Genomic DNA, 27,963 nt, shown 5'->3' with positions numbered 1-27,963 from the left:
TAAAAACAGACGCTGCGTCTCTGTGAACATTTCTGTTCCTCTTTTTTGTCTTTTACTCACTTCACTTTGCTCTGTATTATAATGAAGCTCATGTCAGTGTCTTTGAACATTGTAAAAACTCGTTAAAAATAAAAAGTATTATTATTTCTAGGACCCGACCGATTTATCGGCGAGCCGATTAAATCGGCCGATTATAGCCCGTTTGAAACTAATCGGTAATCGGCCAAAACTCGCCGATTGTCGCCGATATTTTCAGGAATAAAATGCAGGGAATAGAACTTGGTTTTACTTTGAAAAGATTCCCCCGCACCGGCGCCGACCTCATGACAAACTCCATCCACTACCACCTCAGTCACAGCACACAGCAGAGTGACTGATCTGTCTCAAAACCAGTGTTGCCACTGGCTTTCTGTTTCCCTTTTTTTTTTTTTTTACACACCGTGGTTGGGTTGTGAATTAATTAATTAATGCTCGTCTCCGGCCGTGTTGGGTCCGAGATTCAACAAGCCGGTCGGGGTCGGGTTTTACCGTTATATACCGGCACGGCAGTATGCTCATTTATCACCAATAAACACAGTAGATGAGGGTGAGTGACTGAGCTGAGGCTGTGTGGCGGGTGGGGGGTCCGCGGTGTGGAGCGGTGGGGGACTCTGACTGCAGCGGGGACTGTCATGGATCCGCTCCGTGACACTGCTGGGAGACTGACCGCCGGTCAGCGCTGTGACACGGTGCCGGGCACGGCAGCAACCGCTGATCGTTGAAAACAGTCTCCAAACCAGAAACGTCTGGAACAACATGGGAAAAAGTCGCTTTTGATTAAAAAAAAAAAAGAGCGAGGGAGAGAGAGAGAGAGACGCCGTGCCGTGAAAAAAAAACAACAACAAAAAAGTATCACGTGTCACGACTTCCTGTATTTGGCCCTTCAAAATAAAAGCCCATAATGATTTTGACTTAATTTTGACAAGACAGGGCTTCAAATGTTTTTTTTTTTCCTGCGACCAATCGACCAATGAAATTTTGGTCGGCTAATGATTTTTTGGTCGACCAGGCAGCCCTAATTTATATATTATATAATATATAGATATATTATTATAGTAATACAATTTTAAAACTTAATTTACAAAAAATAATAATCGGCCGATTAATCGGTTATCGGATTTTTTCCCCCTAATAATCGTAATCGGCCCCAAAAAATCCATATCGCTCGGGCCCTAATTATTTCCATTATTTTTAGATTGATTGTTATAAACATGAAGGTTGTTGTTGTTGCTCCGGTTCAGTGGGAACCAGGAAACAGTCACATCCCATCACCACGGCAACGGCTGCCTGTCGGACATCACAGTAACCACGACGACACAGCTGTTCGTTCTTCCTCTATTGATCTTTATTGGAAAGTGGAACTAATCAGATCATCATCATCGCTAATGACGACAGCAACGTTGGTCCAGACGCACACACTCACACAGACACACACACAGACACACACACACACACACACACACACACACACACACACACACACACACACACACACACACACACACACAGTCCTACAGTTTCTGTCCTAACTTAAAAAAAAAAAAAAACCAACAGGTGAGGAGGGAGGATGAAAGGAATCCTGGGAAATGTAGGAATAAAAAACGTAGTTAAAAAACAGGTTGTGACTCGGCGGCGTTCAGAAGAAGTCGAGGTCGTCTGGAGCGTCCAGGTCTCTGTACTCGATGATGGTCCGGGGGTCGCCGCGCACGCCCCTGCACACACACACACACACACACACACACAATCAATCAGGGATCAATACCTCATCAATACATTATATTTATATGTATAATATGTTGTATATTTTTATAGATCTATAGATATATTGGGTTATTATAATGTGTAAACTGCAAAATGAATCTATATGCTGTAGAATGAATGTATATGCAATATGATATGAAGTGTAAGTTGATAGTGAAATAATGAATACATATATAATATGTAGATGTGTGTGTGAGAGAACCCGTTTAGTATGTGATGACTTACTAACAAAAAAATGGATAAAGCCCAGAAACAAAGTGGAAACGCTCACACTGATTTTGTTTTTTTAGGTGAGGCATATTGCTCACTTGCTTTTTGTATTTTCTCTGTTTTTAATTTTTGTTTTTTTATATAATGTTTCTGTTTTTGTATTATTGAATGTATATTTGATGTTGGACCCCAGGAAGAATAGCTGTGGCTTTGCTGCAGCTAATGGGGATCTGTATAATAAACAAACAAACAATACACACACCAATACCTTGTCAATACCTCGTCAATACCTCATCAATACAGCATTAATACCTCATCATCATCGTCTCTACCTGACCTACCTGTTGTTTCGTTGTTTCCCTGGAAACCCTCCTCCTCCTCCTCCTCCTCCTAGATGGCCCCTGAAGTTGTCGTAGTTACCGCGGCCCGCCCCGAACTGGTTGGGGGGGTAGGGCGGCCCGCCACCTGCAACACACACACACACATCCATGAGTCAAACTGTGATGCGTTCAGGGGTCACACCAGACTGTGGGAGACGGGAGCTTTGTCACTGAAGACACATGATCGATATGGAGGAGCTGTGATCACAGTCAGTCACCTGTGTATCTGTGGATTGTTTATAAACATGTTAACGAGCTCCAGGTGGATTGTTTATGAACCTTAACAAGACTCAGAGGTTACCACGGCAACTTAAGGCGGTTGCCAATGACGATAGAGGCCCCTCAGGCTGAGACAGACAGAAACGTGGAGAAAAAGAGTGATTTTCTGCCTCTGCACCGGTCTCACATTTAGGCTTAGGGTGAGAAAACGGTAACTCCTATCAGAACAAAACACAGATCAACGTTGCTCTAAGGACTTAATGAAAAATTTGGTACGATTTGGTGTTTCTACAGTAAATATTTTGGAGACGCTGGCAGTTTTAAAACATCAGGCCGTTCTGCTCCTCTCAGAAAATATTTGTATTGGACTCAATGAGGAGCAGAGACAGACGTGGCCGCACTCAGAGGCTGATTCTGTAAGTTCTGTAAGTCTCTCTGATATTTTGAGCACATGACATGAGAGATAACAAGTTTGTCTTACAAATTCTGAAAAAATTATGTGTGTAGAGTGTAAATTGTGGCCGGGCCGAGTGTGGAAAGAGAAAAAATCTGGAATTTTTCTGGCCTCTCTCCCACTCTAACCGATGACGTCACGCACTCTGACACGAACATTCCGTCCAATACACACCCATTATAAACTCATAATTTCTCCAAAAATGATCATGGTCATTGATCAGGGATTGATCAAAAACTATATGACCTATCAAAACGTGGAGTAATACGACAATACACAAGACTTGTGTCTACTGTTTAAAGTTTAAATGGAGTCTCTAGGTGAAAGTATGCCTGAGCAGCAGACGTTTGTTAAACTCCAATGATTGCTCTTTTTCGCTCTTTTCTATTTCGTCCGTCCCATTGACTTCAAAATCTTTCGCAGTTTTTCGCGACTTACGTACGTAAAAAGGTTTGAGAACCACTGATGTGATTGTGTGTGTGTGTGTGTGTGTGTGTGTGTGTACGTACCGGGGAAGCCGGGCATGGGGGGTCGGACTCCAGGTGGGTATCCCAGAAGGCTTTGCTGCTGAGGCGACTGACCAGGGAATCCAGGAATGCCAGGGGGCGTGGCTAAGAGAGGGACGAGATGATGTCAAGGTCTCGTGTGTGTGTCATCGGTGTGTGTGTGTGTGTGTGTGTGTGTGTGTGTGTGTGAGTGTGTGTCTCTCACCCTGTGCCGGCGGGAGGAGGGGCTTGTTCTCGGGAAGCGCCGGCCTCTTGGCGTCCAGCAGGAAGTTGTTGAAGAACTCCACTTCCTGTCTGACGGCCGCCACTTTGTCAGCGTGTTTGTTCAGGATGTGTTTACGCACAAACTCTGGAGCCTGAACAACAACGACAACAACAACAACATGTGTTACCGTGGTAACCACCCGGGTAGACCAGCTACACACACACGAGCTGTGTCCCAATTCAGGGGCTGCATCCTTCGGAGGGTGCATTTGAAGGCCGATTACGTCACAGCGCTGCGCGAAGGCTGTCTTGTCCCAATTCGTCCAAATTCGAAGGGTCCTCCAAATGCAGCCTCCAAATGCGTCCTCCTTTCCCCTGCATTCGGAGGATGCATTGCTACTATCCTTCGCGGCCTCCCGTATCCCAAGATGCTTTGCTGCACCGTTGTTGTTATTAGCAACCTAGCCGCTAGCTATCGAACGGTAGCAGCTCTGTGCTGTAGCCACGGTAACCCGGCTCTACGGCCGGCTGGGAGGTGTGGCTGCCCGCTGCTGAGCTCTGCTCTGCTCTGGCTGCACAGGTGAGGAGCGGAGGCAAAGCATCTGAGTGTGACAACTTTTAATAAGAAAGCTATGAAAACACATTACTTGTGCTCTTTATTCTCTATTCACTTAACAGCCTTAACAGCCCCCCCCCCCCGGGCTGCTGTTCAATGGTTTGTTTATTAGTATATTAATGATAACTGCCCTTGTATTTATTCTACTTATTAAAAAAAAAGTGAGGAGCGGCGGAGCGGTATAGAGCCGTTGCAAGCGCCACTTTCAAATGTTTAACGTTCGGCCGTTGTTTACATTTGGATGCAATCAGGAATGCTCCGAAGGCTAGACCGTCCCATTTACCGACGGTTGATGCGGCCGACGGAGGAGGAGGAGGAGCCTCCGAAGCCCACGTAGGCTGGGTCCTCCGAAGGCTGCAGCCGCTGAATTGAGACACAGCTACACAGACTCAGGCAGCTGAACTGACCTTGAACTTCTTCCCGCTCAGAGGACAGAGCCACTTGTCTTTACTGAGCTCCTGAGTGTTGGACGACAGGAACTTCTCCACCTGAGAGGGAGAGAGGGAGAGAGGTAGAGGAAGATGCAGTTAAAAAGAGAGAGAGAGTGTCTGGGTTTCTGTTCTCCGGTAACTGCCAAAGTCCGGTATTTGTTAACCCCCTGAAAATGTTCCCACTAAACACAATTTCAACTGTATCGGCAACAATCAGCAAACTCCACATGTCATTTTATATATAAAAAACCCTAAATCTTATTTTTTAATGAATGTGTTGTTTAATTTAGCATTTGTGTTACTTAAAGTGTAGGATTACTTTGTAGTGGTATTTGCACACCCACTCTGTTAAAGGTTGAGTCTGGACTTTCTTGCCCAAAAATAAATGTTAAGACTTATACAAATGAAATCCGTCTTAATCGTCACCTCTGGGCTTCTAGTCCTGTGTCCAGAAACATGTGGAATTTATATAATGTTTTTATTAACAAATAGCAATAGAAAACCTTGTTTTCCCAGTTTGAGGCCCTCAAAAATAGACTGTGACTTATATACCAGTGCGACTTATATTCCGAATTTTACGGTAGTTCTTCCCATATTTAAACTACATTAGTCTATAATGGTAATATTAAGATGTAATACTGCACTTCTTCTTATTATATCCAGAAATTTGACTAGATTTAATGATATTTTTGGCTGATACGAGCGGGGTTTGTTTGTAGTCTTTATTGCCTGTTTATTCGGCTGCGATGGTGCAAAGTGTTCCCACACTACCCTGGTGTGTGTGTGTGTGTGTGTGTATATATATATATGTGTGTGTGTGTGTGTGTGTGTGTGTTACCTCCTGCTCTGGATCCTTCTTCCCGAGCCTCGCAGCTTCTTCTTCACTCAGAGTCTCCGACGGCGACAACAGAGGAGACAGACGCTCCTCACACATCCTCTGGTGCTCGCTCACTGTCCAATCAGAGCACAGGTACATCAACACACTCACTTTTATATTATTACACACACATATGTATTTATATGTATGTATTTATATTTCTATTTACCCTCGGCTGCAGTGATCTTGGCCACAGGCAGGGGGCCTCGGACGTGGATGAGTCCACAGCGATGAGGCATCTCGTCCTCAGCAGGATATTCACAGAAGTTATAATAGTCTACAGAGTGGACCAGACGCAGGTAGAGCAGCAGCCGGTCCAGCACCTGAACACACACACACACAGAGACACACACACACACACACACACACACAGAGACACACACACACACACATTAATAGAGACGCAACAATAATCAGTTTGAGTTTGTAGTTTTTTAAAGAATAAAAGTCCAGATTCTCTGATTGCAGCTTCTTCAATGTGAATATTTCTGGTTTCTTTGTTCCTTTATGACAATAAACTGAGTCTCTCTTTGGTTTGTGGACAAAACAAGACATTAGAGGACGTAAATTGACCAAACAACTAATCGATTAATCATATAACTAATCAACAGATTAAAACCCTCCTGTTCTCCTCCTGGGTCAAGGAGGGAAGGACAAAGGGAAGGAAGGGAGGAAGGAAGGGAAAAAGGAAGGAAAGATGGAGGGAGAGAGGGAACAGATTGGGTCAAAAAGGAAGGAGGAAGTAAGGACGAAGGAAAGAAGGAAGGAAGGGAGGGAGGGAACAGATTTGTTCAAGGAAAGAGGGAAGGAAGGAATGAAGGGAGGAAGGGGAAAAGGATTGTGGAAAGAAGGAAGAGAAAAAGGAAGGAAAGAAAGATGGAGGGAGGGAACAGATTCATTTAAGGAAGGAAGAAGAAGGAAGGGAGGAAGGGAGGAAGGGGAAAAGGATTGTGGAAAGAAGGAAGGGAAAGGGGAAGGAAAGAAAGATGGAAGGAGGAAGCAGATCAGATCAATTGGATCAAAAAAGGAAGGAAGAAGGACGAAGGGAGGGAAGGAAGGACGAAGGGAAAAAGGAAGGAAAGAAAGATGGAGGGAGGGAACAGATTTGTTCAAGGAAGAAGAAGGAAGGAAAGAAGGAAGGAAGGAGGGAAGGAATGAAGGGAGGAAAGGGGAAAGCATTGTGGAAAGAAGGAAGGGAGAAAGGAAGGAAAGAAATATGGAGGGAGGGAACAGATCAGATCAATTGGATCAAAAAAGGAAGGAAGAAGAAGTAAGGACGAAGGGAAGGAAGGAAGGAAAGAAGGAATGAAGGAAAGGAGGAAGGAAAGAAGGAAGGAAGGAAAGAAGGAAGGAGGGAAGGAAGGGAGTAAAGAAGGAAAGAAGGAAGGAAAGGAGGAAGGAAGGAAAGAAGGAAGGATGAAGGGAAGGAAGGAAGGAAGGAAAGAGGGGAGAGAAAAAGGAAGGAAAGAAAGATGGAGGGAGGGAGGAAGGAAGGGAGGAAGGAAGGAAGGAAGGAAGGATGGAGGAAGCGACCGTTTCCCCTCTCACCTTCAGCAGCTTGTCGTCCGTTTCCACGGTAACCTCGGAGGAGGCGGCGCCGCCAGCGGAGGAGGAAGAGGAGGAGGCGGGGTCTTTGGGGTCGCCCCCGGTGACGTCGTCGGCGTTGCCCCCGGCGACGCCCGTGAGCTCCTCCTCCTCGGCGCTCACCTCCTCGATCAGGTAGTCGGTGATGTTCCTCAGGACGGGGTTCGTCTCCATCTACAGGGAGAGGGGCATTATGGGTAATGTAGTCAGCTTCAGGCTTAAAGGGATAGTTCAACATTTAGTCAAACTGGCCCATTGCCATAACCCCTATAGTCATAGCAGTAGGTTCGTTACCTTTAATTGTCGGTGCAAGCTGTTTTTAGAACGGCGGAGCGGAGCCGTGAGCTGCTCAGAGCTACGCTACGGAGGCTCATTATGGGATTTCTTTGGTTTCCCTCATCAAACTCATCAAATACACAATCCAACAACTCCACAACGCTCTGGTGGACAAGTTGTGAGCTGCACATTCACCACGCTATGAGATAATAACACAACGTTACCACACAGAGTTGTTTTAGAGGGAAATACAGAGACTGCTTGAGGAAAAACTGTCCCTGAAGGCAACGTGCATCAGAGGTTTTACATGAATTTCCCTCTAAAACAACTCTGTCTGTCTGTCGACTGCTATGACTATACAGCCCTACTAAGGCAAAGTGCAGTAATGCATTGTTTAAAATATTTTTTTGACCAATCTAAAGTGTGGCATATTCTCTTCAATCTGGTAGAATTTGCCTTGAGTTATTGGGCTTTTTATTTTGCTGTCCATCCATAAAAGCTCTCTGAAACCAAGGCAAAGTGCAGTATCTGCCATAAAACGGTCAAAATTGGTCCCAAAATCTGCCATAAAACGGTCAAAATTGGTCCCAAAATATGCCATAAAATGGTCAAAATTGGTCCCAAAATCTGCCATAAAACGGTCAAAATTGGTCCCCAAATATGCCATAAAACGGTCAAAAATTGGTCCCAAAATATGCCATAAAACGGTCAAAATTGGTCCCAAAATATGCCATAAAACGGTCAAAATTGGTCAATAAATATACCATAAAACGGTCAAAAATTGGTCCCAAAATATGCCATAAAACGGTCGAAGTTGGTCCCAAAATATGCCATAAAACTGTCAAAATTGGTCCCAAAATATGCCATAAAATGGTCAAAATTGGTCCCAAAATGCCATAAAATGGTCAAAATTGGTCCCAAAATATGCCATAAAACTGTCAAAATTGGTCCCAAAATATGCCATAAAATGGTCAAAATTGGTCACAAAATGCCATAAAACGGTCAAAATTGGTCCCAAAATGCCATAAAACGGTCAAAAATTGGTCCCAAAATATGCCATAAAACGGTTGAAGTTGGTCCCAAAATATGCCATAAAACTGTCAAAATTGGTCCCAAAATATGCCATAAAATGGTCAAAATTGGTCCCAAAATCTGCCATAAAACGGTCAAAATTGGTCCCAAAATATGCCATAAAATGGTCAAAATTGGTCCCAAAATCTGCCATAAAACGGTCAAAATTGGTCCCCAAATATGCCATAAAACGGTCAAAAATTGGTCCCAAAATATGCCATAAAACGGTCAAAATTGGTCCCAAAATATGCCATAAAACGGTCAAAATTGGTCAATAAATATACCATAAAACGGTCAAAAATTGGTCCCAAAATATGCCATAAAACGGTCGAAGTTGGTCCCAAAATATGCCATAAAACTGTCAAAATTGGTCCCAAAATATGCCATAAAATGGTCAAAATTGGTCACAAAATGCCATAAAATGGTCAAAATTGGTCCCAAAATATGCCATAAAACTGTCAAAATTGGTCCCAAAATATGCCATAAAACTGTCAAAATTGGTCCCAAAATATGCCATAAAATGGTCAAAATTGGTCACAAAATGCCATAAAACGGTCAAAATTGGTCCCAAAATGCCATAAAACGGTCAAAAATTGGTCCCAAAATATGCCATAAAACGGTCGAAGTTGGTCCCAAAATATGCCATAAAACTGTCAAAATTGGTCCCAAAATATGCCATAAAATGGTCAAAATTGGTCACAAAATGCCATAAAACGGTCAAAATTGGTCACAAAATGCCATAAAACGGTCAAAAATTGGTCCCAAAATATGCCATAAAACGGTTGAAGTTGGTCCCAAAATATGCCATAAAATGGTCAAAATTGGTCCCAAAATGCCATAAACGGTCAAAATTGGTCCCAAAATATGCCATAAAACGGTCAAAATTGGTCAGAAAGACAAACTACAAAATACATTTAATTCAGTCCACCTTCATCTAATCAATTATAGACTTGGTAGTTATTCATAATTTGATGCTTAAACTTGAGCAATTTTGGCATCTTTACAGATACTGCACTTTGCCTTTGTAGGACAGTATACGTTGGTGTTATGGCAATGGGCCAATTTGCCTGTGTGTGTGTGTGTGTACCTGTCCGGCCCACAGCTCTCCCTTCTGGTCCAGACTGTGGACGAGTCGGGCCGACAGCCGGATGTCGTTCCTCAGCACCGGCCGGTGGTGAGTCAGACCGTTGACGCTGCGGACACGACGACACAAGTCTCTGTTGACCACCGGGGACAGCTCGCAGTCTCGCAGCTGCAAAACATCAACACAGACACACAAAATGACTCTTAGAAACACACATTAGTGTAAATAACATGGGCACAGACAACGATGGTGTCATAACTTTAGGAAATAAGACTCTGTGTAGGATTTAAAAAGAGGAAGGAGGGAAGAAAGGAAGTGATGTCATCAGAGAGAAAGAAGGTGTTTCTAGGAAACTTCTAGTTCCTGAAAAGGAAGATTTAGTTCCTGGAAGTTTTTTTTTCCAGGAACTGAGAGTTCCCTGAGGTCAAAAGCTCAGGAGAGTTTATTATTACCGAACTAAATGTAGAATATAGTCTAAGCAGGGTTCCCACTCTTTCCTTGAAATCATTTTCAGTGGCTCCAGTCTGACAGACTTGTTAATACACCATACACTAACACATCCCCCGTCCAATTCAATGTTCTTTTCCACAGTTGTAACTCTATTTTGTACATTTAACCAGTTGGTTTTCAATGTTTATTCCTCTCTCACCCCCATTATTTTGATCTAAAGCTGTGCAGTCTATGGCTCTAATTGATGAAATAATCTCATAAATTGTAAAATGTAACATAATCTCTTACATCTTAATCTCTTACATGCTTAGAAATGATGACAAATGACGACAAATTTCTCATAGAACACTGCAAACATGCAAAACACTCATCAACCTAAAATCTTTAGTTTTCTCACTAGGAACTTTTTGGAAAATAAATCCCCGGTGGGGTCTGGAAAGGTCAAACAGAGTTCTGGTCGCTGATGTCACAGTGTGATAAATCATTTTCCAGGACATTTGACTTTTTTTTCCCCCTCATTTTCCATTTGTTTTCCATGACTGAAACATTGGTCAACCATTTTCCATGTTTTCCAGGATGAGTAGGAACCCTGCTAATGTTACACACAAGAACAAAGATTCATTCTCTATCACATTATTATTATTCTCTCTGGAAAAGTATTTAAATGACTCAGATTACTCCTTCTAAAAGAAGCCTAATACAGTTACTGCTCTGATTACTTTACTTCAGAAGTATTTAGTTACGTCTGTCTGTCTCCCACAGTGTTGTCGATAAAGTTTCCTACAGGATCACATCTTTATTTATATCTCTATGGTTGAAAACAAGTGAATCCACATGAAACACAACCGTTGGTTTTTTTTTACACAGCTGGAATTGAATCTAGCCCCTCGTCCAATCAGAGAGGAGCAGCTCACAGGCCACGCCCCCACAGGTCATCAACCTTTCAGAGCCGTGTGTGTGTGTATGTGTGTGTGTGTGTGTGTGTGTGTATTTACCCTGATGTTCTGCAGGTTCCAGCAGGTCTCTTTGATGTTGACGCTGCGGTCGAAGGTCACCCAGCACCGCCGGAAGAACCTGCACACACACACACACACACACGCACACACGGTGTTACTACACACCAGGTTTCTGCAGGTTTCACCAACTCAGATTTAACGGGGACATATTCAGCTCATCTCTGCTTCTTGACCTGGTACCTTGATGTCTAACAGTAATGTTAGTAACATGCTTTGGTCAGAAAAACAGCTGGTTCTCTACACACCAGTTTCACAGCGCTGCTCTAAACGCTCGGTTTAGAAGCTTCGCTCCGGTAGCTGAGGTAACCATGGTAACCATGGTAACCATGGTAACCACGGGAGCAAGGGCTTGAATGTTCACATCACCCGGCTTGTGATGTAATAAGCCGGGTGAAATTAAAACGGCTTGTTAAGAGACACATTTTCTGACTATGGCAGTTTACAAAATGTTGACGTAGTTGTCAAAACTTACATTTAAAGGGATAGTTCAACATTTTGGCAAATTGGCCCATTGCCATAATCGCTATAGTCATAGCAGTAGGTTCGTTACCTTTAATTGTCGGTGTAAGCTGCGGCGGAGCGGCAGGCTGCTCAGAGCTACGCTATGGAGGCTAAGGGAATTTCTTGGTTTCCCTCATCAAACTCATCAAATACACAACCCAACAACTCCAAAAGGCTGTCGTGGACAAGTTGTGAGCTGCACATTCACCACGCTATGAGATAATAATGGAACGTTACGAGACGGAGCCGTTTTAGAGGTAAATTCATGCAAAACCGCTGATGCGTGTTGCGTTCAGGGACAGTTTTTCAGCAAGCAGACCCTGTATTTACCTCAAAAACGGCTCCGTTTCGTAACGTTCCATTATTATCTCATAGCGTGGTGGTTGTGCAGCTCACAACTTGTCCATGAAAGCGTTTTGGAGTTTTGGGATTTTGTATTTGATGAGTTTGATGAGGGAAACCAAGAAATCCCATAATGAGCCTCCGTAGTGTAGCTCTGAGCAGCTCACGGCTCTGCTCCGCCGTTCTAAAAACAGCTTGCACCGACAATTAAAGGTAACAAACCTACTGCTATGACTATAGGGATTATGGCAGTGGGCCAATTTGCCAAAATGTTGAACTATCCCTTTAAGGGGTGAGGCGGCACTCTGGATACGCAAATACACATACTAAAACAATGAAAAAGTGAGTTTTGCATAAGATTTTCATTTTCATTAGGCTTATTTATTTAAATTTCTGACCAATAAGAGGAGAGTTTGTTAGCACATGGCACTTGTTTACAACTTTGGACCGTTTGGAGCTGTTACCATGTGTGAGTTAGCCTATAAATCTAGCTGCACCCTAGCAGCAGCAAATCTATTTGCTCCGTAGGTGGTCTAGAAACGAGCCATAGGAACTTTTTGAGTCTCGAACACCGATTGTGTTGACCAATCACAGCGCTCTATCTGTTTAGAGAGTCGTTGGGCGGCTTAACATTTTAATTGGCTTGTCAGGCTAACGTCATCCTGCTCTTTGCTCTGATTGGTCGTAGCGCTACCCTATTGGTGCAGAGGCAGTTTGAAAGACAGCCTTCATCCCGCCCCCTGGATCGAGCCGAGGTCTACCACTCGTTGCCAGACTAGACATGTTAATGATGTAGTCTGGTGATGGTCAGGATATGTGTGAACACAAACAATCCCAAAAACTGAACGCAACAGTTGTATCGGATTAGTTGCTGAATGGGAACAAAGCAGGTGTGAAGACGCCCTAAGACTGCTGAAACCCTGACACACACACACACACACTGAGCTGCTCGTCTCTCACCTCCTCTCTGGCTGAGGGTCCGACAGCGCCACCCGCAGGAAGCCTGGATACCTGCGACACAACTACACACACAGGAGACAGGAGGTTAATATTCTGCTTTGTACATGACTTCAACTGACATCCTTTAGATTAAAATGTCTGTAAAATCTTTAAATAAACTATAATATTAACATAATTTGATAGACATCAGACAAAACATATAAACCTGTGGTATTTAACATGTGAACTATTGATATTCTGTTAATAACACACATGATTACAGTGTGACAGCCGACATATAAGGTCTTTTAGTTTAGGTTTTTGTTCATCATGGTATGGGCAGCCATCGATTCCAGTGTCTATTGAGCTAAATACATTTTTAAAATGTGGGATTATTCCACCAATGTTGATGTCTAAACTCTTCCTAAGTTTAAAAAGTAGTGTTGTGTTGTTTTAAAATGAATATGAACTTGTTTTCTTTGCATTATTCAAGGTCTTTTTTGTTATTTTGACCTGTTGCCATTGTCTGCAAATAAATATATGCTCTATTTCCAATCTGGGAGAAATGTTGTCAGTGGGTTATAGAATGAAACCAAAGTTAATTTTACTCAAACACATAGCTATGAATAGTGAAAAACCAGAGGAACTGATCGTTTTGAAGTGGTCTCTTCATTTTTTCCAGAGCTGTATAAGTATATTTATGTATAATCTTTCTTTTTTTTAAATATTAATCCCCTTCATCTGTCAGTTTTTCATTTTAATACATGAGCTAATACAACTCACAGCCGTGATCTCGTCCTTGGAGACCTCTGGAGCGATGCTCCTGATGAACAGCGAGGTGGTGAGGTGGAGGGGGCGGGGCTTAGCCGGCGCCTCCTTCTCTCTCTCCTTCCCTCTCTCCTTCCCTCGCTCCTTCCCTCGCTCCTTACGCCGCTCTGACACACACACACACACACACAGTCAGCGTTAACCTCTGTGACCTTTGACCCTGCAGACTCGTGTCATCGTCTCGTCTTCTCACCGTGGTCTCCGTCCTCCTCCTCCTCCTCCTTCTCCTCCTCCTCCTCCTTCTCTCCGTCAGAGTGGGAGGAGTCGGAGTCGGAGGCGCTGCCCTCGCCGCTGTCCGCCGACAGGCTGCGCTTCCTCTTCCTGCCCTGAAGGGGGGGACAGGGGGGCAATTAAACTCTGTTAACGTCTGAAGATCAACATTCATTTCTACTGATGCTGAACATGTGGATCTGACCAACTCAACTGTTTGTACTGAACTAGTTCATAGTTCATTAAATACTAACACGTGAACTGCTGCATTACCACAAGTATAAATAAATTAATTAAATATGTAGTTTTACATCTAAATAAAAATGTTAAATTGAAAATGAAATTGTTTAGTCTTTAGTCTTCAGGGATGCAAACGGGTCAGGACCAAAAAAGAGAGGAATTGTCTGGCATGGGGGGGGGGGGGTGCAGCTCACCATTAACAAATGATTACATTACAATATCATGGAAAAGTCAAGTTCCAGTAGTTCAACCCCAACCAAGTATTGATTGATTGATTATAGACATAGTTTTCAGAAGGCCAACATTTCTATATTAAAAATGCTTTTTAAAAAAAGATCCTTTGCAATATTTCAATTTTGGAGAGACTGATTTTTAGGTCTTCACTGAATGTTAGTCATAATTATTACTATTAAAATAAACTGAATAAATAAAGACATGGGATGTTTCATTCAGTGTGTAATGGACATATAGGCCTATATAATGTGTTAGTTTCACTTTAATTGAACACATTCTACATGGCGGAGGCGACGTCTTTAGGGCTTCCTTCACCTCTGAAACGGGGCAGAGCTCCGTGGAAACACCTGCCTGACACAGCAACGTAGGGAACCGTGCATGTCCGCGGCCACAGCTCCACATGCACGGGGGAAAAACGGTGTCGCCGTCTCACCGACTGCACGCGGATACGCGCCGCTTTAACGAGCGCGTATAATCAGAGACAACCATGAATGAGTTCGCCTCAGTTTCACGTGATTGTCACTGTCAGCCTGTTAGAAAAACATTTTACTGACCCCAGCTGAGACACTGAGACACTGAGACCACCCCCCCCCTCAAAAACAAAAACTCTTCGGATCTGAACGATTCACACAAGTCACCTAATTGGTCATGAAAAAAGCGAGTTTCGCTTTTCGGCGCGCTGTTTGCATCCCTGAGTCTTGTCACGATACCAGAATCTCTGTAGTCAAAACCAGTACATTTCCACAATATTCGATACCACGATTAGAAAATAAAACTGAGCCCATGTGATTCTAAATTCATTAGGCTACTTTATTAAAAATAATAACGGTTTCACATCACTGCTCGCCGTCACTGAAACTCGGTGGAACCGACACGTGCCGTAGCGTGCCCGGTGGAAATGCTCTCTGCTGACGGATCCGGTGGTAGAGCACGGCCGCTGCATCGACCCTCTGACAGTCAGATAAAAAAAATAATCCGGAGTAATTTATTTTTTGGTCTGTTTTTCGAGGTGATTTTTCCTGTTTTTCGTCTATTCCTCATTTATATACAGTCTATGGTCTAGTCCTTCCCTGCTACATTGAGCAACAGGCAATAGACAATAGAAGGATAAAGTCTAAAACATAACAGGAGTATCATACCCTGTGTGTAACTAATCACATGCCTTAATTGACCCGGTACGGTAGAAAGTTGAAGACGGGACATATGTGCGGAGCAGGAGTCACCATAGATGGGAGTCTTACAGGTTCTCGCGAGATTTTGAAGTATCTCAGAGAAAAAAATTACCTCGAAAAACAGACCAAAAAATAAATTATTCAGAAAAAACAGATTTGCGAATGAATGCAATATGCTTCCGTAGTGTTTATGTCGGTTATATTTGCATCGAATATTTTGTGGCAACCAGAAAAACAATGTTTGATCCGGCGTTTAATACAAAAAACATTTTGCTACACCCAGCGGATAACTGGGAGTTGGCCATTATTTGAAGTTTTACGGGTACCAGAGTCCCGTCACCAAGCGGCAAAGGAAAACAAACCGTGTCTCCTTCTCTCTCTCTTCACGCTCAGCACAGCGTCCGAACGGAGCGGAGCCCCTATGAGCTGAAATCAAACGCACCCGTTCTGCTGCGGTCGAGTTGAAAACAGCACCACTGAGCTGACATGGGGTCTATTTGTTGGTTTTTTAAATCGTGGTATTGAATAAGTATCGAGAATCGTGGAAACTTACTGGCGTTGGTGTCGACTACTGAGATTCTGGGATGGTGACCAGTCCAGTCCACACGTTATAAAACCAGAGCCCATGTTTGACCTCAACTCTTTCCTCATCTCTGTGTGAACGGCTCCATCTACTGGACTGAACCAGCAACTGCTGCTACTGAACCTGAACATTACATCCACCTTCACACTGTAGATACTTATACTGTATATATAAACATATACATGTCTGTTTGTCTCTTTTTATAATAAATAATAATAACAGGGTTCCTACACATTTGAAATGTCCAAATTAGAGACTTTTTCCAGACCCTAATTTCCAGATTTCTCTGTAAAAAAGTTTAAATAATTTGGGATATTTAAGTAAATAGATGTGTCTCATGTTAATAAAACATGCAATTTATCATTTGTTTTCATCATTCTGAATGTGTATGCCATTATGCAACCAAATAATTTCCAGGAGATTGTAGCTATAGATACAATAGCACATATAAAATAGTTAACCCAAATAACTTCAGATACGACCAAACCAAGATGAGATAAATAAAATAAATGTATTTCCATACACTAGTTTCCATTTTCCAGACTTTTCCAGACCTGGAAATGTATAAAATCTAATTCCATACTTGTATAGGAACCTGTAATAATAATAATAAAGCCTATATATCTTTGTATCTCTATAACAACAGATCGACACCGTATCGCTGTCTAACTCCTGTAGAGTCGACCCACCTTCTTGCTCTTCTTCTCCTCCTCCTCTTCCTCTTTCTTCTCCTCCTCCTCCTCCTTCTCCTCCGCTCCATTCTGCTTGGTCTCCTCCTCCCCCTCTTCCTCTCCTTCCTCCCCCTCCTCTCCCTCTTCTCCCTCCTCCTCTCCCTCCTGCAGCAGGAAACAAACAAACACACAAACATGTGGTAAGGATGCACCGAATATCCGATAACTGAATGTATTCGGCCAAATTGAATTGAATATTGCAAAAAAAAAAAAGAAAAGCCACATTGGGCGTTCGGAGGAGTTAAAAGCGAGGCCCAATAGACTCAAACAACGTGCTGCAGTGTTTCCCATAGGATTTCAGGAGACCATGATGGGATTTCAACACTGTGCAACTGACCTGGCGCCTTCGGTAAAATGTCGGCAGTGTGAAGATATTTTAAAGTGTTGGAGAGCGAGAAAAGAAGTGTTGAACCAAACTATCTAGAGGGAGTTCCTTTAGCAGTATGCGTGTACATGTATGTGTGAAAATGTATGTTTGTATGGGTTTATATACAGATATTGGTGTTGTATATATGTATACAGATGTATTTATGTGTATATGTGCGCATGTGATAGTAAATTATATGTGTCTATACTGCATGTAGCAAGTCAACACTTAATAGAAATGTACCAAGATGATGAGTATCTGGCTGCTGGGCTGCAGCCGCTCAATTTATTTTATGCCACTTTTTGTTGTAAACGTTGTTTGTTGATGGTTTTTCTTCTTCTACTTCCATTTCTTCTTTGCTTAGCTGAAGGTATTATCTCATTTGTGAATTAATTCTTTGTAACAAGGGGTAGACAATATAAGTTTGCTTCTATTTTTATTTTTTTTATGAGTTTTATTTTAATTTTTGTTTTTATGCTCGATAAATGAATGAAATAAATAAATAAACTAAATTAAACTTAACTAAACTAAACTAAACTACACTACTGCTGTAATGACTCATTTAAAAGCCAAACACCCTGAACAGCAAAGGCTACTGGAATATTTAAAAAATGTCAGATTATTCAATAAACACTTTCTTTCTTTGAAAAACATGTCTAAACATTTATTCTAGGCCATTTATGCAATATTAAAAAAAATAGTGAAAAACTTAAAGGGACAACGAGGAGTTTTGTAAAAGTGAAGTGTTTCCCCACTACATTTATGAGCCTCCGCACCGTGAAATTCTTTGACCGGCGCAAGACAGACTCATGTTTTCATTCATCAAGAATTAAAGTCAGAGGTTGGAAGACGATCACATACCGTCGTAGTTCCCACCATAAACGGAGATTCATACGGCGGCGTTATTCTCATGACTCGCCACGAAACCGAAAGTAAAGAAACGCTGGTCGGCTCGCCCAGCATTTCCACCACCACTAATAATAACAAAATAACCATAGAGACAAAACCATAGATTTATCTAAAATGGACCATTAACAAGTGGTAACGGAGATTCATCCACATTAACGTGAGACTTTTTTATAACCGATTAGAAACTCTTCGTTGTCCCTTTAACAACCGCATTCGGTATTAAGTATTCGGCCAAGTGTTTAATTTTATTCGGCTTCGGCCACAAATCCTCACTCCGGTGCATCTCTAGCTCATGGTTCTGACCTTGTCTCCGTCTTTGCTCTGAGCCAGTTCACCGCCGCTCGCTGGTCCCTCGGTCCGACTGGTCCCGACTGGTTCTGGTCCGGTCTGAGGGCCGGGGTCAGGCTGACTCTTCTCTGCTGCTGCTGCTGAAGATGATGATGATGATGATGATGATGATGCTGCTGCTGCTGCTGCTGCTGCTGTGTCTCCTCCTGCTCCTCCTCCTGCTGCTGCAGCCGTCGGAGCCTCCAGAACCTGCAGGTCCAGGTCCGTCCCTCCCTCCATCTTTATCACAGCTGCACACACACAATTAATATTATTAATAAGATGCTCAGTGATTGGTTTCAACCCAGACAAGCTTGAGGTGACAGTGGAGAAGAGAACAAGGAACAAGTTGAAAACCGTCCTTCTCTACGAAAACCACCCACTCCACAATATATTTAAAGAGCTCAAAAGCTCCTTCAGTGCTTTTATTTATTTATCCTTGCCTGCATCAATATCAATTTAAAGTGAGTGGCTACATGCAAAAACACAAAGTTTCTACTGTTTCTACTGTACACTATATGAGTTCAGTGGTGTCTCTAAGGATTCCAGTCATGGACCAGAGATATCTGATTGTTTTCTGAGTGTTTGTTGTGGTTTGGAGACAACACTGGGTGACCATCAGGACAATGATTTAGGGTTCAAAAATGGACGGAATTCTCCTTTAACTGTGAATATTTCTGGTTTCTTTGTTCCTTTATGACAATAAACTGAGTCTCTCTTTGGTTTGTGGACAAAACAAGACATTTGAGGACGATGTCATCTGGTGGTTTGAGAAACACTGGTTGTTACCCGACAGATTAATTGATGATGAGAATAATCGTTAGTTGCAGCTCTAGTTCGATCACAGCTCAATAGACGATAAACACAGCTCTGCTCTGCTGCAGAGACTTTGCATTAGAGCGTAATGCCCCTTTAACAGCCATGTGTGTGTGTGTGTTGACCGGCGTCGAGCAGCTTGACGATGGCCGGGCCGTGTGTGTGTGTGTGTAAACTGAAAAAGCAAACTGAAGACCTACCTTTTTAGCCTCGCTTTTAACTGACTCGTACTATTTGTATTATTCTGAAACATTCATTTAATTTAATTGATCTCATTTCCTTATTTATTTGTTTACTATTATTATCTTTTTTATTCTATTTTAATTCATCCATTCTTTTCTCTATTTTATCCCACTACACCTGCCTATTTTACTTTGTTCATACGTCTTTCTGGTCTTCTCTTTTTATCTATTTTACCTCATTTGATCTAGTATCTCTCTCCTCTTCTCATTCTATCTATTTTACTTCATTTTACCTAGTGTCTTTCTCCTCTTCTCAATTTTATTTATTTTACTTCATTTTACCTAGTGTCTTTCTCCTCTTCTCAATTTTATTTATTTTACTTCATTTTATCTAGTGTCTTTCTCCTCTTCTCAATTTTATTTATTTTACTTCATTTTATCTAGTGTCTTTCTCCTCTTCTCAATTTTATTTATTTGACTTCATTTTATCTAGTGTCTTTCTCCTCTTCTCAATTTTATTTATTTGACTTCATTTTATCTAGTGTCTTTCTCCTCTTCTCAATTTTAGGGGCATGAAAAAATACAAATAAAGCTTGATTGATTGATTGATTGATTGTGTGTGTGTACCGGCGTCGAGCAGCTTGACGATGGGCGCTCCGTGCTCCATGTCCAGAGCGACGGCGTCCATCCAGCCGTTGTCGAGCAGGAAGAGGAAGACGGCGAGCCGCGTGCGGAGCGCGGCCAGCGACTCGGCCTTCCTCATCGTGATGTCGTCAGGGTGAAACCTGGAGCGGAACCACTCCTGGTCCTTGTGCTGCAGGAAGAAGTCCTGCAGCTGCTGCCGCCGGAAGTCCACTTTATACTGGTTGTAGCGCTTCACCGCCTCCGTCTCGTCCACGCTGTCCTCCATGTTCAGCAGGAACTCCTGTTAATAACAATAATATTATTAATATTAATGTTAATTAATGATCTATCTGTCCTCCATGTTCAGCAGGAACTCCTGTTAATATAATATTATTATTAATATTACTAATTAATGATCTATCTGTCCTCCATGTTCAGCAGGAACTCCTGGTTATTAACAATATTAATATTATTAATTAATGATCTATCTGTCCTCCATGTTCAGCAGGAACTCCTGGTTATTAATAATGATATATATAACATTAATCATATTAATTAATGATCTATCTGTCCTCCATGTTCAGCAGGAACTCCTGGTTATTAATAATGATATATATAACATTAATCATATTAATTAATGATCTAGCTGTCCTCCATGTTCAGCAGGAACTCCTGGTTAATAACAATATTATTATTATTATTACTAATTAATAATCTATCTGTCCTCCATGTTCAGCAGGAACTCCTGGTTCATTAGAATATATAATATTTATTATTATTATTATTAATCAATAATCTAGCTGTCCTCCATGTTCAGCAGGAACTCCTGGTTAATAATATTAATATTACTAATTAATGATCTATCTGTCCTCCATGTTCAGCAGGAACTCCTGTTATTAATATATATATATATTATTATTATTATTATTATTACTAATTAATGATCTATCTGTCCTCCATGTTCAGCAGGAACTCCTGGTTCATTATATATATATATATAATATTAATATTAATTAATGATCTATCTGTCCTCCATGTTCAGCAGGAACTCTTTAATATATAATATTATTATTAATATTACTAATTAATGATCTATCTGTCCTCCATGTTCAACAGGAACTCCTGGTTAATAATAATGATATATATATAACATTAATAATATTAATTAATGATCTATCTGTCCTCCATGTTCAGCAGGAACTCCTGTTTAATAATAATAATGATGATATATATATAATATTATTATAAATTAATATTAATTAATTAATGATCTATGTATTCTTGTTCTGCTGTAATAAAGCTTAACGGCAATAAAGCTTGTTGAACTGAACTAAACTGAGAGAGAGATAGGGAAGAGGGAGAGAAAGAAAGAGAGGGGGAGAGAAGGAAAGAAAGAAAGAGAAAGAAGGTGAGGGAAGGAAAGAAAGAAAGAAAGAAAGAAAGAAAATAGGGTGAGGGAAAGAAAGAGAGAGAGAAAGAGGGTGAGGGAAAGAAAGAAGAAAAAAAGAGGGTGAGGGGAAGAAAGAAATGGAGAGAGAAAGGGGTTGAGGGACAGAAAGAAAGAAAGAAAGAAAGAAAGAAAGAAAGAAAGAAAGAAAGAAAGAAAGAAAGAATAAAGAAGAAAGAAAGAAAGAAAGAAGGAGGTATAGAGGTAGAGTTACCTTGAAGCTCCTCATGGTGGGGGGTCCAGGAGGAGGGAGGTCTGGATCCACCAGACCCAACCTGAGAGAGAGAGAAGAGGAGAGAGACAGAGGAGAGAGGGGGGGTTATCATCTCTCCTGACTCTACTCACAACAACAACCCTCTGTGTGTGTGGCTCGTTGCTACGTCATCACAGTCTAAAACATCACTTCATGTCCAATCTCAGGATGTTCAGAATAGAAACAATAAGCAGAGTCAGGTTGAAAACACCGCGGGAGCTTTCATTTATGAACAAATAAACATATATATTCATATAGAGAGCCTAAGCGGAAGCAGGAAGTAACAGTCACCATGGGACCTCAACTCTGAAAAACTCGCCATTCAAATGAACGAGACTGAAAATTTTATTTCGTGATCCGATTGAATTGCGCCATGAGAAAAAACTCTACCTGTTTAAAACATCACGTTTCATGAAGAGAAATCAGCAGTTTATCATAAACAGGGATGCAAACGGCTCAGGACCAAAAAAGAGAGGAATTGTCTGGCGTGGGGGGGGGCGCTCACCATTAACAAATGATTACATTACAATATCATGGAAAAGTCAATTTCCAGTAGGTAGTTCAACCCCAACCAAGTATTGATTGATTGATTATAGATGGACAGTTTTCAGAAGGCCAACATTTCTATATTAAAAATGCTTTAAAATTTAAATTTTGGAGATACTGAATTTGAGGTCTTCACTGATTGTTAGTCATAATTATTACTATTAAAATAAACTGAATAAATGAAGACATGGGATGTTTCATTCAGTGTGTAATGGGCATATAGGCCTATATAATGTGTTAGTTTCACTTTAATTGAACACATTCTACATCTGAGGCGACGTCTTTCCACTCAGGGCTTCCTTCACCTCTGAAACGGGGCAGAGCTCCGTGGGAACACCTGCCTGACACAGCAACGTAGGGAACCGTGCATGTCCGCGGCGCACAGCTCCACGGACGGGAAGGGGGGGGGGGAACGGCATCGCCGTCGCACCGACTGCACGCGGCTACGCGCCGCTTTGGGTAACGAGCGCGCATGTCGCGTCTACATTGGAGGTCGGCTGTTACCAGTATAATCAGAGACCATGAATGAGTTCGACTCAGTTTCACGTGATTGTCACTGTCAGCCTGTTAGAAAAACATTTTACTGACCCCAGCTGAGACGCTGAGACCCCCCCCCCTCAAAACAAAAACTCTTCGGATCTGGACGATTCACACAAGTCACCTAATTGGTCATGAAAAAAGCGAGTTTCGCTTTTCGGCCGCTGTTTGCATCCCTGATAAAACGGCAACAGAAGAATGTATTTTGTGTGAAGACGCTCCATGGACTACAGATCTGTGTCCCACAGAAAATACGTCACCAACTGACACGGGAAAGGAAGGACGCCATGTGGTCGCCATGGTGACGTCACCTACACGACTTGTAGTCTTTCTGCTTACAGATTCTTCTGAATTGTATTCTACAATAGCTTTACAACAAACTGCTGATTTCTCTTCATGAAACGTGATGTTTTAAACAGGTAGAGGACAGAGTTTTTTCTCATGGCACAATTCAATCGGATCACGAAATAAAACTTTCAGTCCCGTTCATTTGAATGGCGAGTTTTTCAGAGTTGAGGTCCCATGGTGACGTTACTTCCTGCTTCCGCTTAGGCTCTCAATATGAATTCAATGCACAATATAGCTTTTTTTTATGTAAAAAAAAAAAAAAAGAGAAGAGAAGAACGTAACATGGGATGAAAGTAACAAAGTGATTTTTTCCGAGCCCATACCAGTCTAATGTCTAACTTTGTCAGCATGTAAAGCAGCTTGACCTAACAGAACTGTAAGAAGTCTTGAGGTTACGTCTGACTGTGACCGAGTTACATTCAAGAACCTGCTAGTCCAGCTAGTGCGAACTAGTGAGTCTTGTTGCGTATGCACTGATGAAGCCCCTTGGATAAGAGGCCAAACGTCTTCCCAGACAAATACAAGACCAGTTGCCTACGACTCAATTTGCCCAGAAAAGAACGATGGCCTGGATGAATGAAAATATCCATAGACATCAAGAACCAGCTGTTTTCAATGACGGAAAGTAAATTCACTCGAGCGGCCGGTGATTTATTTCGATCGATCGGCTGTGTTTACCGTTTTGAGCCGTTTTCATAGTTCTGATGGTTAGACAGATGAATTAGTCCTTTAACACATCCTACAGTTTGACTTGTCAGAGTTTTTCAGTGTAGAAGCAGCTCAGGTTTAGGTGTCGGGAGGAGGGAAAGTAAACTGTCATTCTGTCCCTCTGCACAATGAGCCTGTCTGTCAGTGTGTGTGTCTCTCTGTGTCTCTCTCCTACCGTCCCTGCAGTGGGTGACCCCCCCCTCCTCCTCCCCCGTGTGGGGGGTGCAGGTGGGGCAGCTCGGGGTGCCAGCCCTGAGGCCCCGCCCCCGGGAACGGAGCCCCTCCCCCTCCGTAGGGCAGCTCGTAGCGGTACGGCTCCCCCCGGTGGTCGTCCCTGGAAACAACAGCAGAGAGGGTTACATTTTAAACCAACAGCGAGGACAGTTTTCATTTTCTCGCTCATGTGCGACCAGTAAGTTTGCCGATTTCTGTGATTGGCTGAAAAGAAATGTAGCGTTGGCACATTGACAAAGAGAGGGGGGTGGGGGTGGGGGAGGAAAAAAGAGACGGGGAAAGAAAGAGAGAGGAAAAGGAGAGGAGGCAGGGCTCCAGACTGCGACTAAACGGTCACATTTTGCGACTAAATTTTTCAATTTGCCAAATTTTTTTTTTAATGACCACTGTGATTGGTTAATATGTGAAAAGAAACGTGTGTTTCTCTTCTCTACATCTCGGAGGAGACGTCTTTCCACAGCAGGAAACACACAGACCGGCGACCCGCGCGTGTGTGTGTGTGCTGAACGTCACTCGCAATATTTTTTTTGCCAGCGGCTCGCTACAAACCATAAACATCCCATAATATGCTTGCACTCTCAGCAGCGGTACTCAAATCATCACAAGGCAACGAAGCAGGTTGACTTTTTTTGGGTGTGCGGTCTCAACGAGTTCGATGCCAAAGAGTCCGTGCACATGTGGCTCAGGCCCCGTCCACACGAATCCGGATAAATACTTTATCGGATCGGCCTCGCGTCCACACGGATCCGGCGTTTTCAGGGGGTGAAAACGGTATTTTTTGAAAACGGGTCCCAGAGTGGGAAAATTTGAAAACGCCGCCCCAGCGTTTTCGTCTGGACGGCCAATACGGATTTTTCCTGAAACGATGATGTCATGCCCCCCGCCGCTCTACCTGTAACCACACACACACACACACACACACACACACACACACACACACACACACACACACACACACACACACACACACACACACACACACACACACACACACACACACACACACACACACACACACACACACACACACACACACACACACACACACACACACACACACACACACCACACACACACACACACACACACACACACACACACACACACACACACACACACACACACACACACACACACACACACACACACACACACACACACACACACTCTCTATGGACGTAACTAACAACAACAACGGCCGACTGCAGTCAGGTCGCTCAGACGCTGCAGCTGAATCACACCTGTTTAATCATCACTGATCGTCATATTTACTCTGACACGACTCCCTGTCAACTTTTAATCCCATGTTTGAGTTTGAATACAGCGGGGGACTTCTTCTATTGAATTTCAGCGGGGACTTTCCGTCTTCTTCTCTGTCTTAAAGCAGAAGTAAGTGATATATTTGTGTTAATCTAAGTCTTAAATAGTTGTATCTTCCGACAGCAATCACTTCTATAGAGTGTTTGGACTGAAACACGGGTCTGTCAGTCCCTCTGCTCTGCTCTGAGCCCAGGAGAAAACATTCCTCGTATCCTACAGTTTTTATCCAATGAGGAGAGAGAACGGCATGCAGGGCTGTGTGTGCAGCCAAGGGACGCCGTGAATGTGGTGACGTAGCGACGAGGACTGTTATGGTGCGTTCAAGGAAACTCGTGTTTTTCCGACCTGTGAAGTCGTACCAGTTCGACCTGGTACGAGTTCACGGGTCAGAAGTTACGAGTGGCCGTTATAGTGACTTTCACCGGTAAAACAGGTCGGAAAAACACGAGTGGGTTGCCTGGAACGCTACAAAGTCGTAAGTTGTGACTTGAAGCTGTAATTTACGATTTCAAAAACCTGCCTGGAACGCAGCATTAGCCAAAACCACCGGATCACTTACTTCTGCTTTAAGTGTTTATGTGTGGCAGGCAGCGCTGCAGCGACACACACACTCCACCCGCTCCACACACGCCTGCAGTATGTAGGTACTATAGTAGGCTACAGTGTTTTGGGTCGTTTTCAGGTGATCGTGTGGACGCAGGTATTTCTGAAAACGATGCCGTGTTTACGGAGATTTTTTTTCAAAACGATTAAGAAAAAGATCGGATTCAGTGAAGCCGCGTATTCGTCTGGACGGGGCCTCAGTCAGGATCAACAGACAAGGAGGCCAAGTTTCTGCATTTATCAAAGTGTTTGTTCACACCTTGGATCAAGTTTTCTTTTGTCTTGTTTATAGGCAAAACACTCTGACCCGAACCTCTGCATTCTAGACAAATTGGGTCGTCTTCCTGTCAACATCTGGATCGGTGTCTGCCCTGTGCGTCTGTTGAAACACCTATTTCTGACCACAGCAGCAGTTTGGACTGCATAGGTCCATAGTTGTTTCGGCAGACCACTTTCAATTAGCACGCACCTTGCCATGTCAAAAAGTGTGCGCCAATTGCGCTCAGCAGTACCATTTTGGTGAGGAGAGTAAGGTGCTGATGTCTGATGTTTGATCACATTTTTAATGAGCAATGTCTGGTAATCTTTACCTGTAAATTCTGTACCATTATCAGTAATAGCTGCAGTGAAAATTAAGACCCTTGTAGTTCCGCAAAGCTATGCTGAGCTCCGCACAAGGGTCAAAGGCGATTCATTTCAGAAGGCGGGGCCTTGTAAAAAAATCTTGTATGTGATTGGATAAACCACTTGTCCGTTATCTTGTTGACGTGCTACTTCAGCCACTCACTGCGAGCCGCCATTGTTGTTTGACTCAAACAGTCGCTTCAGCGCTACGTCACACCTCAGAAAGTCCCGCCCGGCGATCCTGATTGGTTCATTATTTTTTGCTCCGGGGAAGAAGTTTGCATTGGCCTCGAGTCCAGACCCTTGTGTGAAGCTGAGCGTAGCGCCTCTGGCGTAGCTTTGCGGAACTACAAGGGTCTGGTGAGAGCCAGGCTATAAATTTTCTGCTTGCGCTCCTAAAATCTTATTAAGTTAGGGGTTCACTGTGCTCCTGGTAAAAACAGTTAGTCTGGAGCCCTGGAGGGAAGAGAGAGAGGGGAGGGGGGCTGTGGACAGAGGTGTAGGTGTGTGTGTGTGTGTGTGTGTGTGTGTGTGTGTGTGTGTCTGTCTGTCCTTGTGTGTGTGTGTGTGTGTGTGTGTGTGTGTGTGTGTGTGTGTGTGTCCTGTGTGTGTGTGTGTGTGTGTGTGTGTGCGTCTCACCAGTCTCTCCTCATGCGTTTGTGCTGAGGGCTGATGTGTCTGGGAGGAGAGAACCTCTCTCTGCGTCCGCGGTCGTAGTCTCTCCTCCGCTCTCGGCCGCGGTCCCAGTCCCTGGAACAACAACACACAGTTACACACATGTTCAACACACACACACACAGTCAGAACATCTGTTGTTGTTGTTGTTGTTGACCTGTCGGGCCAGTCGTCCCTCCTCCTCTCCTCCCTCTCTCTCGACCGCTCCATGTCGCTCCTCTCTCTCCTGAACTTGTCCCGCCGCCGGCGGTCGAACTCGTCATCGCTGTCGCCCATCGGACTGAAACACACACACACACACAACACTATGTAACCATGGCAACTAGGGATGCAACATAACATAACAACTTGGTACCGATTATTTCCCTCCTTTAAAGGGACATTCTGTAGGAATTCCTCCCATCTAGCTTTGCGGTTGTAGATCACAAGCAACTCAGTCTTATTTTTCATGCTGCATTCACGTGAAACTGGGCGGACGGCAGAGA

General features: G+C 43.0%; 1 protein-coding gene across 1 annotated transcript; it reads right to left on the bottom strand.

The window, feature by feature from the left end:
• Positions 1-1,372: 1,372 nt before the first annotated feature.
• Positions 1,373-27,760, bottom strand: LOC146968303 (serrate RNA effector molecule homolog). The gene is made up of 20 exons (XM_085760210.1): positions 27,636-27,760; positions 27,443-27,553; positions 24,198-24,356; positions 21,845-21,905; positions 20,187-20,484; positions 18,538-18,812; positions 16,917-17,063; positions 13,982-14,114; positions 13,744-13,895; positions 12,982-13,043; positions 11,158-11,236; positions 9,716-9,880; positions 7,246-7,455; positions 5,867-6,020; positions 5,659-5,771; positions 4,797-4,877; positions 3,775-3,925; positions 3,573-3,674; positions 2,352-2,475; positions 1,373-1,751 (listed from the first exon to the last, which is right to left on the bottom strand). Exons 1-20 carry the CDS (start codon positions 27,752-27,754, stop codon positions 1,676-1,678), a joined length of 2,772 nt encoding a protein of 923 aa, XP_085616336.1. The 5' UTR covers positions 27,755-27,760; the 3' UTR covers positions 1,373-1,675.
• Positions 27,761-27,963: the final 203 nt, after the last annotated feature.

Source organism: Trachurus japonicus, chromosome 18 (assembly GCF_045865225.1).
Source record: "Trachurus japonicus isolate A0001 chromosome 18, Traja_1.0".
Lineage (NCBI taxonomy): Eukaryota > Metazoa > Chordata > Actinopteri > Carangiformes > Carangidae > Trachurus > Trachurus japonicus.
This window is presented reverse-complemented; position numbering and strand designations above follow the sequence as displayed.

Excerpts from the sequence above, each read along its gene's own strand:
- LOC146968303 (XM_085760210.1), bottom strand. The coding sequence starts at position 27,754 with ATGGGCGACAGCGATGACGAGTTCGACCGCCGGCGGCGGGACAAGTTC. Across the intron at positions 24,357-27,442 it reads AAACGCATGAGGAGAGACTG|GGACGACCACCGGGGGGAGC; the intron begins GTGAGACGCACA and ends TGTTGTTTCCAG. Across the intron at positions 9,881-11,157 it reads GGAACCTGCAGAACATCAGG|CTGCGAGACTGCGAGCTGTC; the intron begins GTAAATACACAC and ends GATGTTTTGCAG.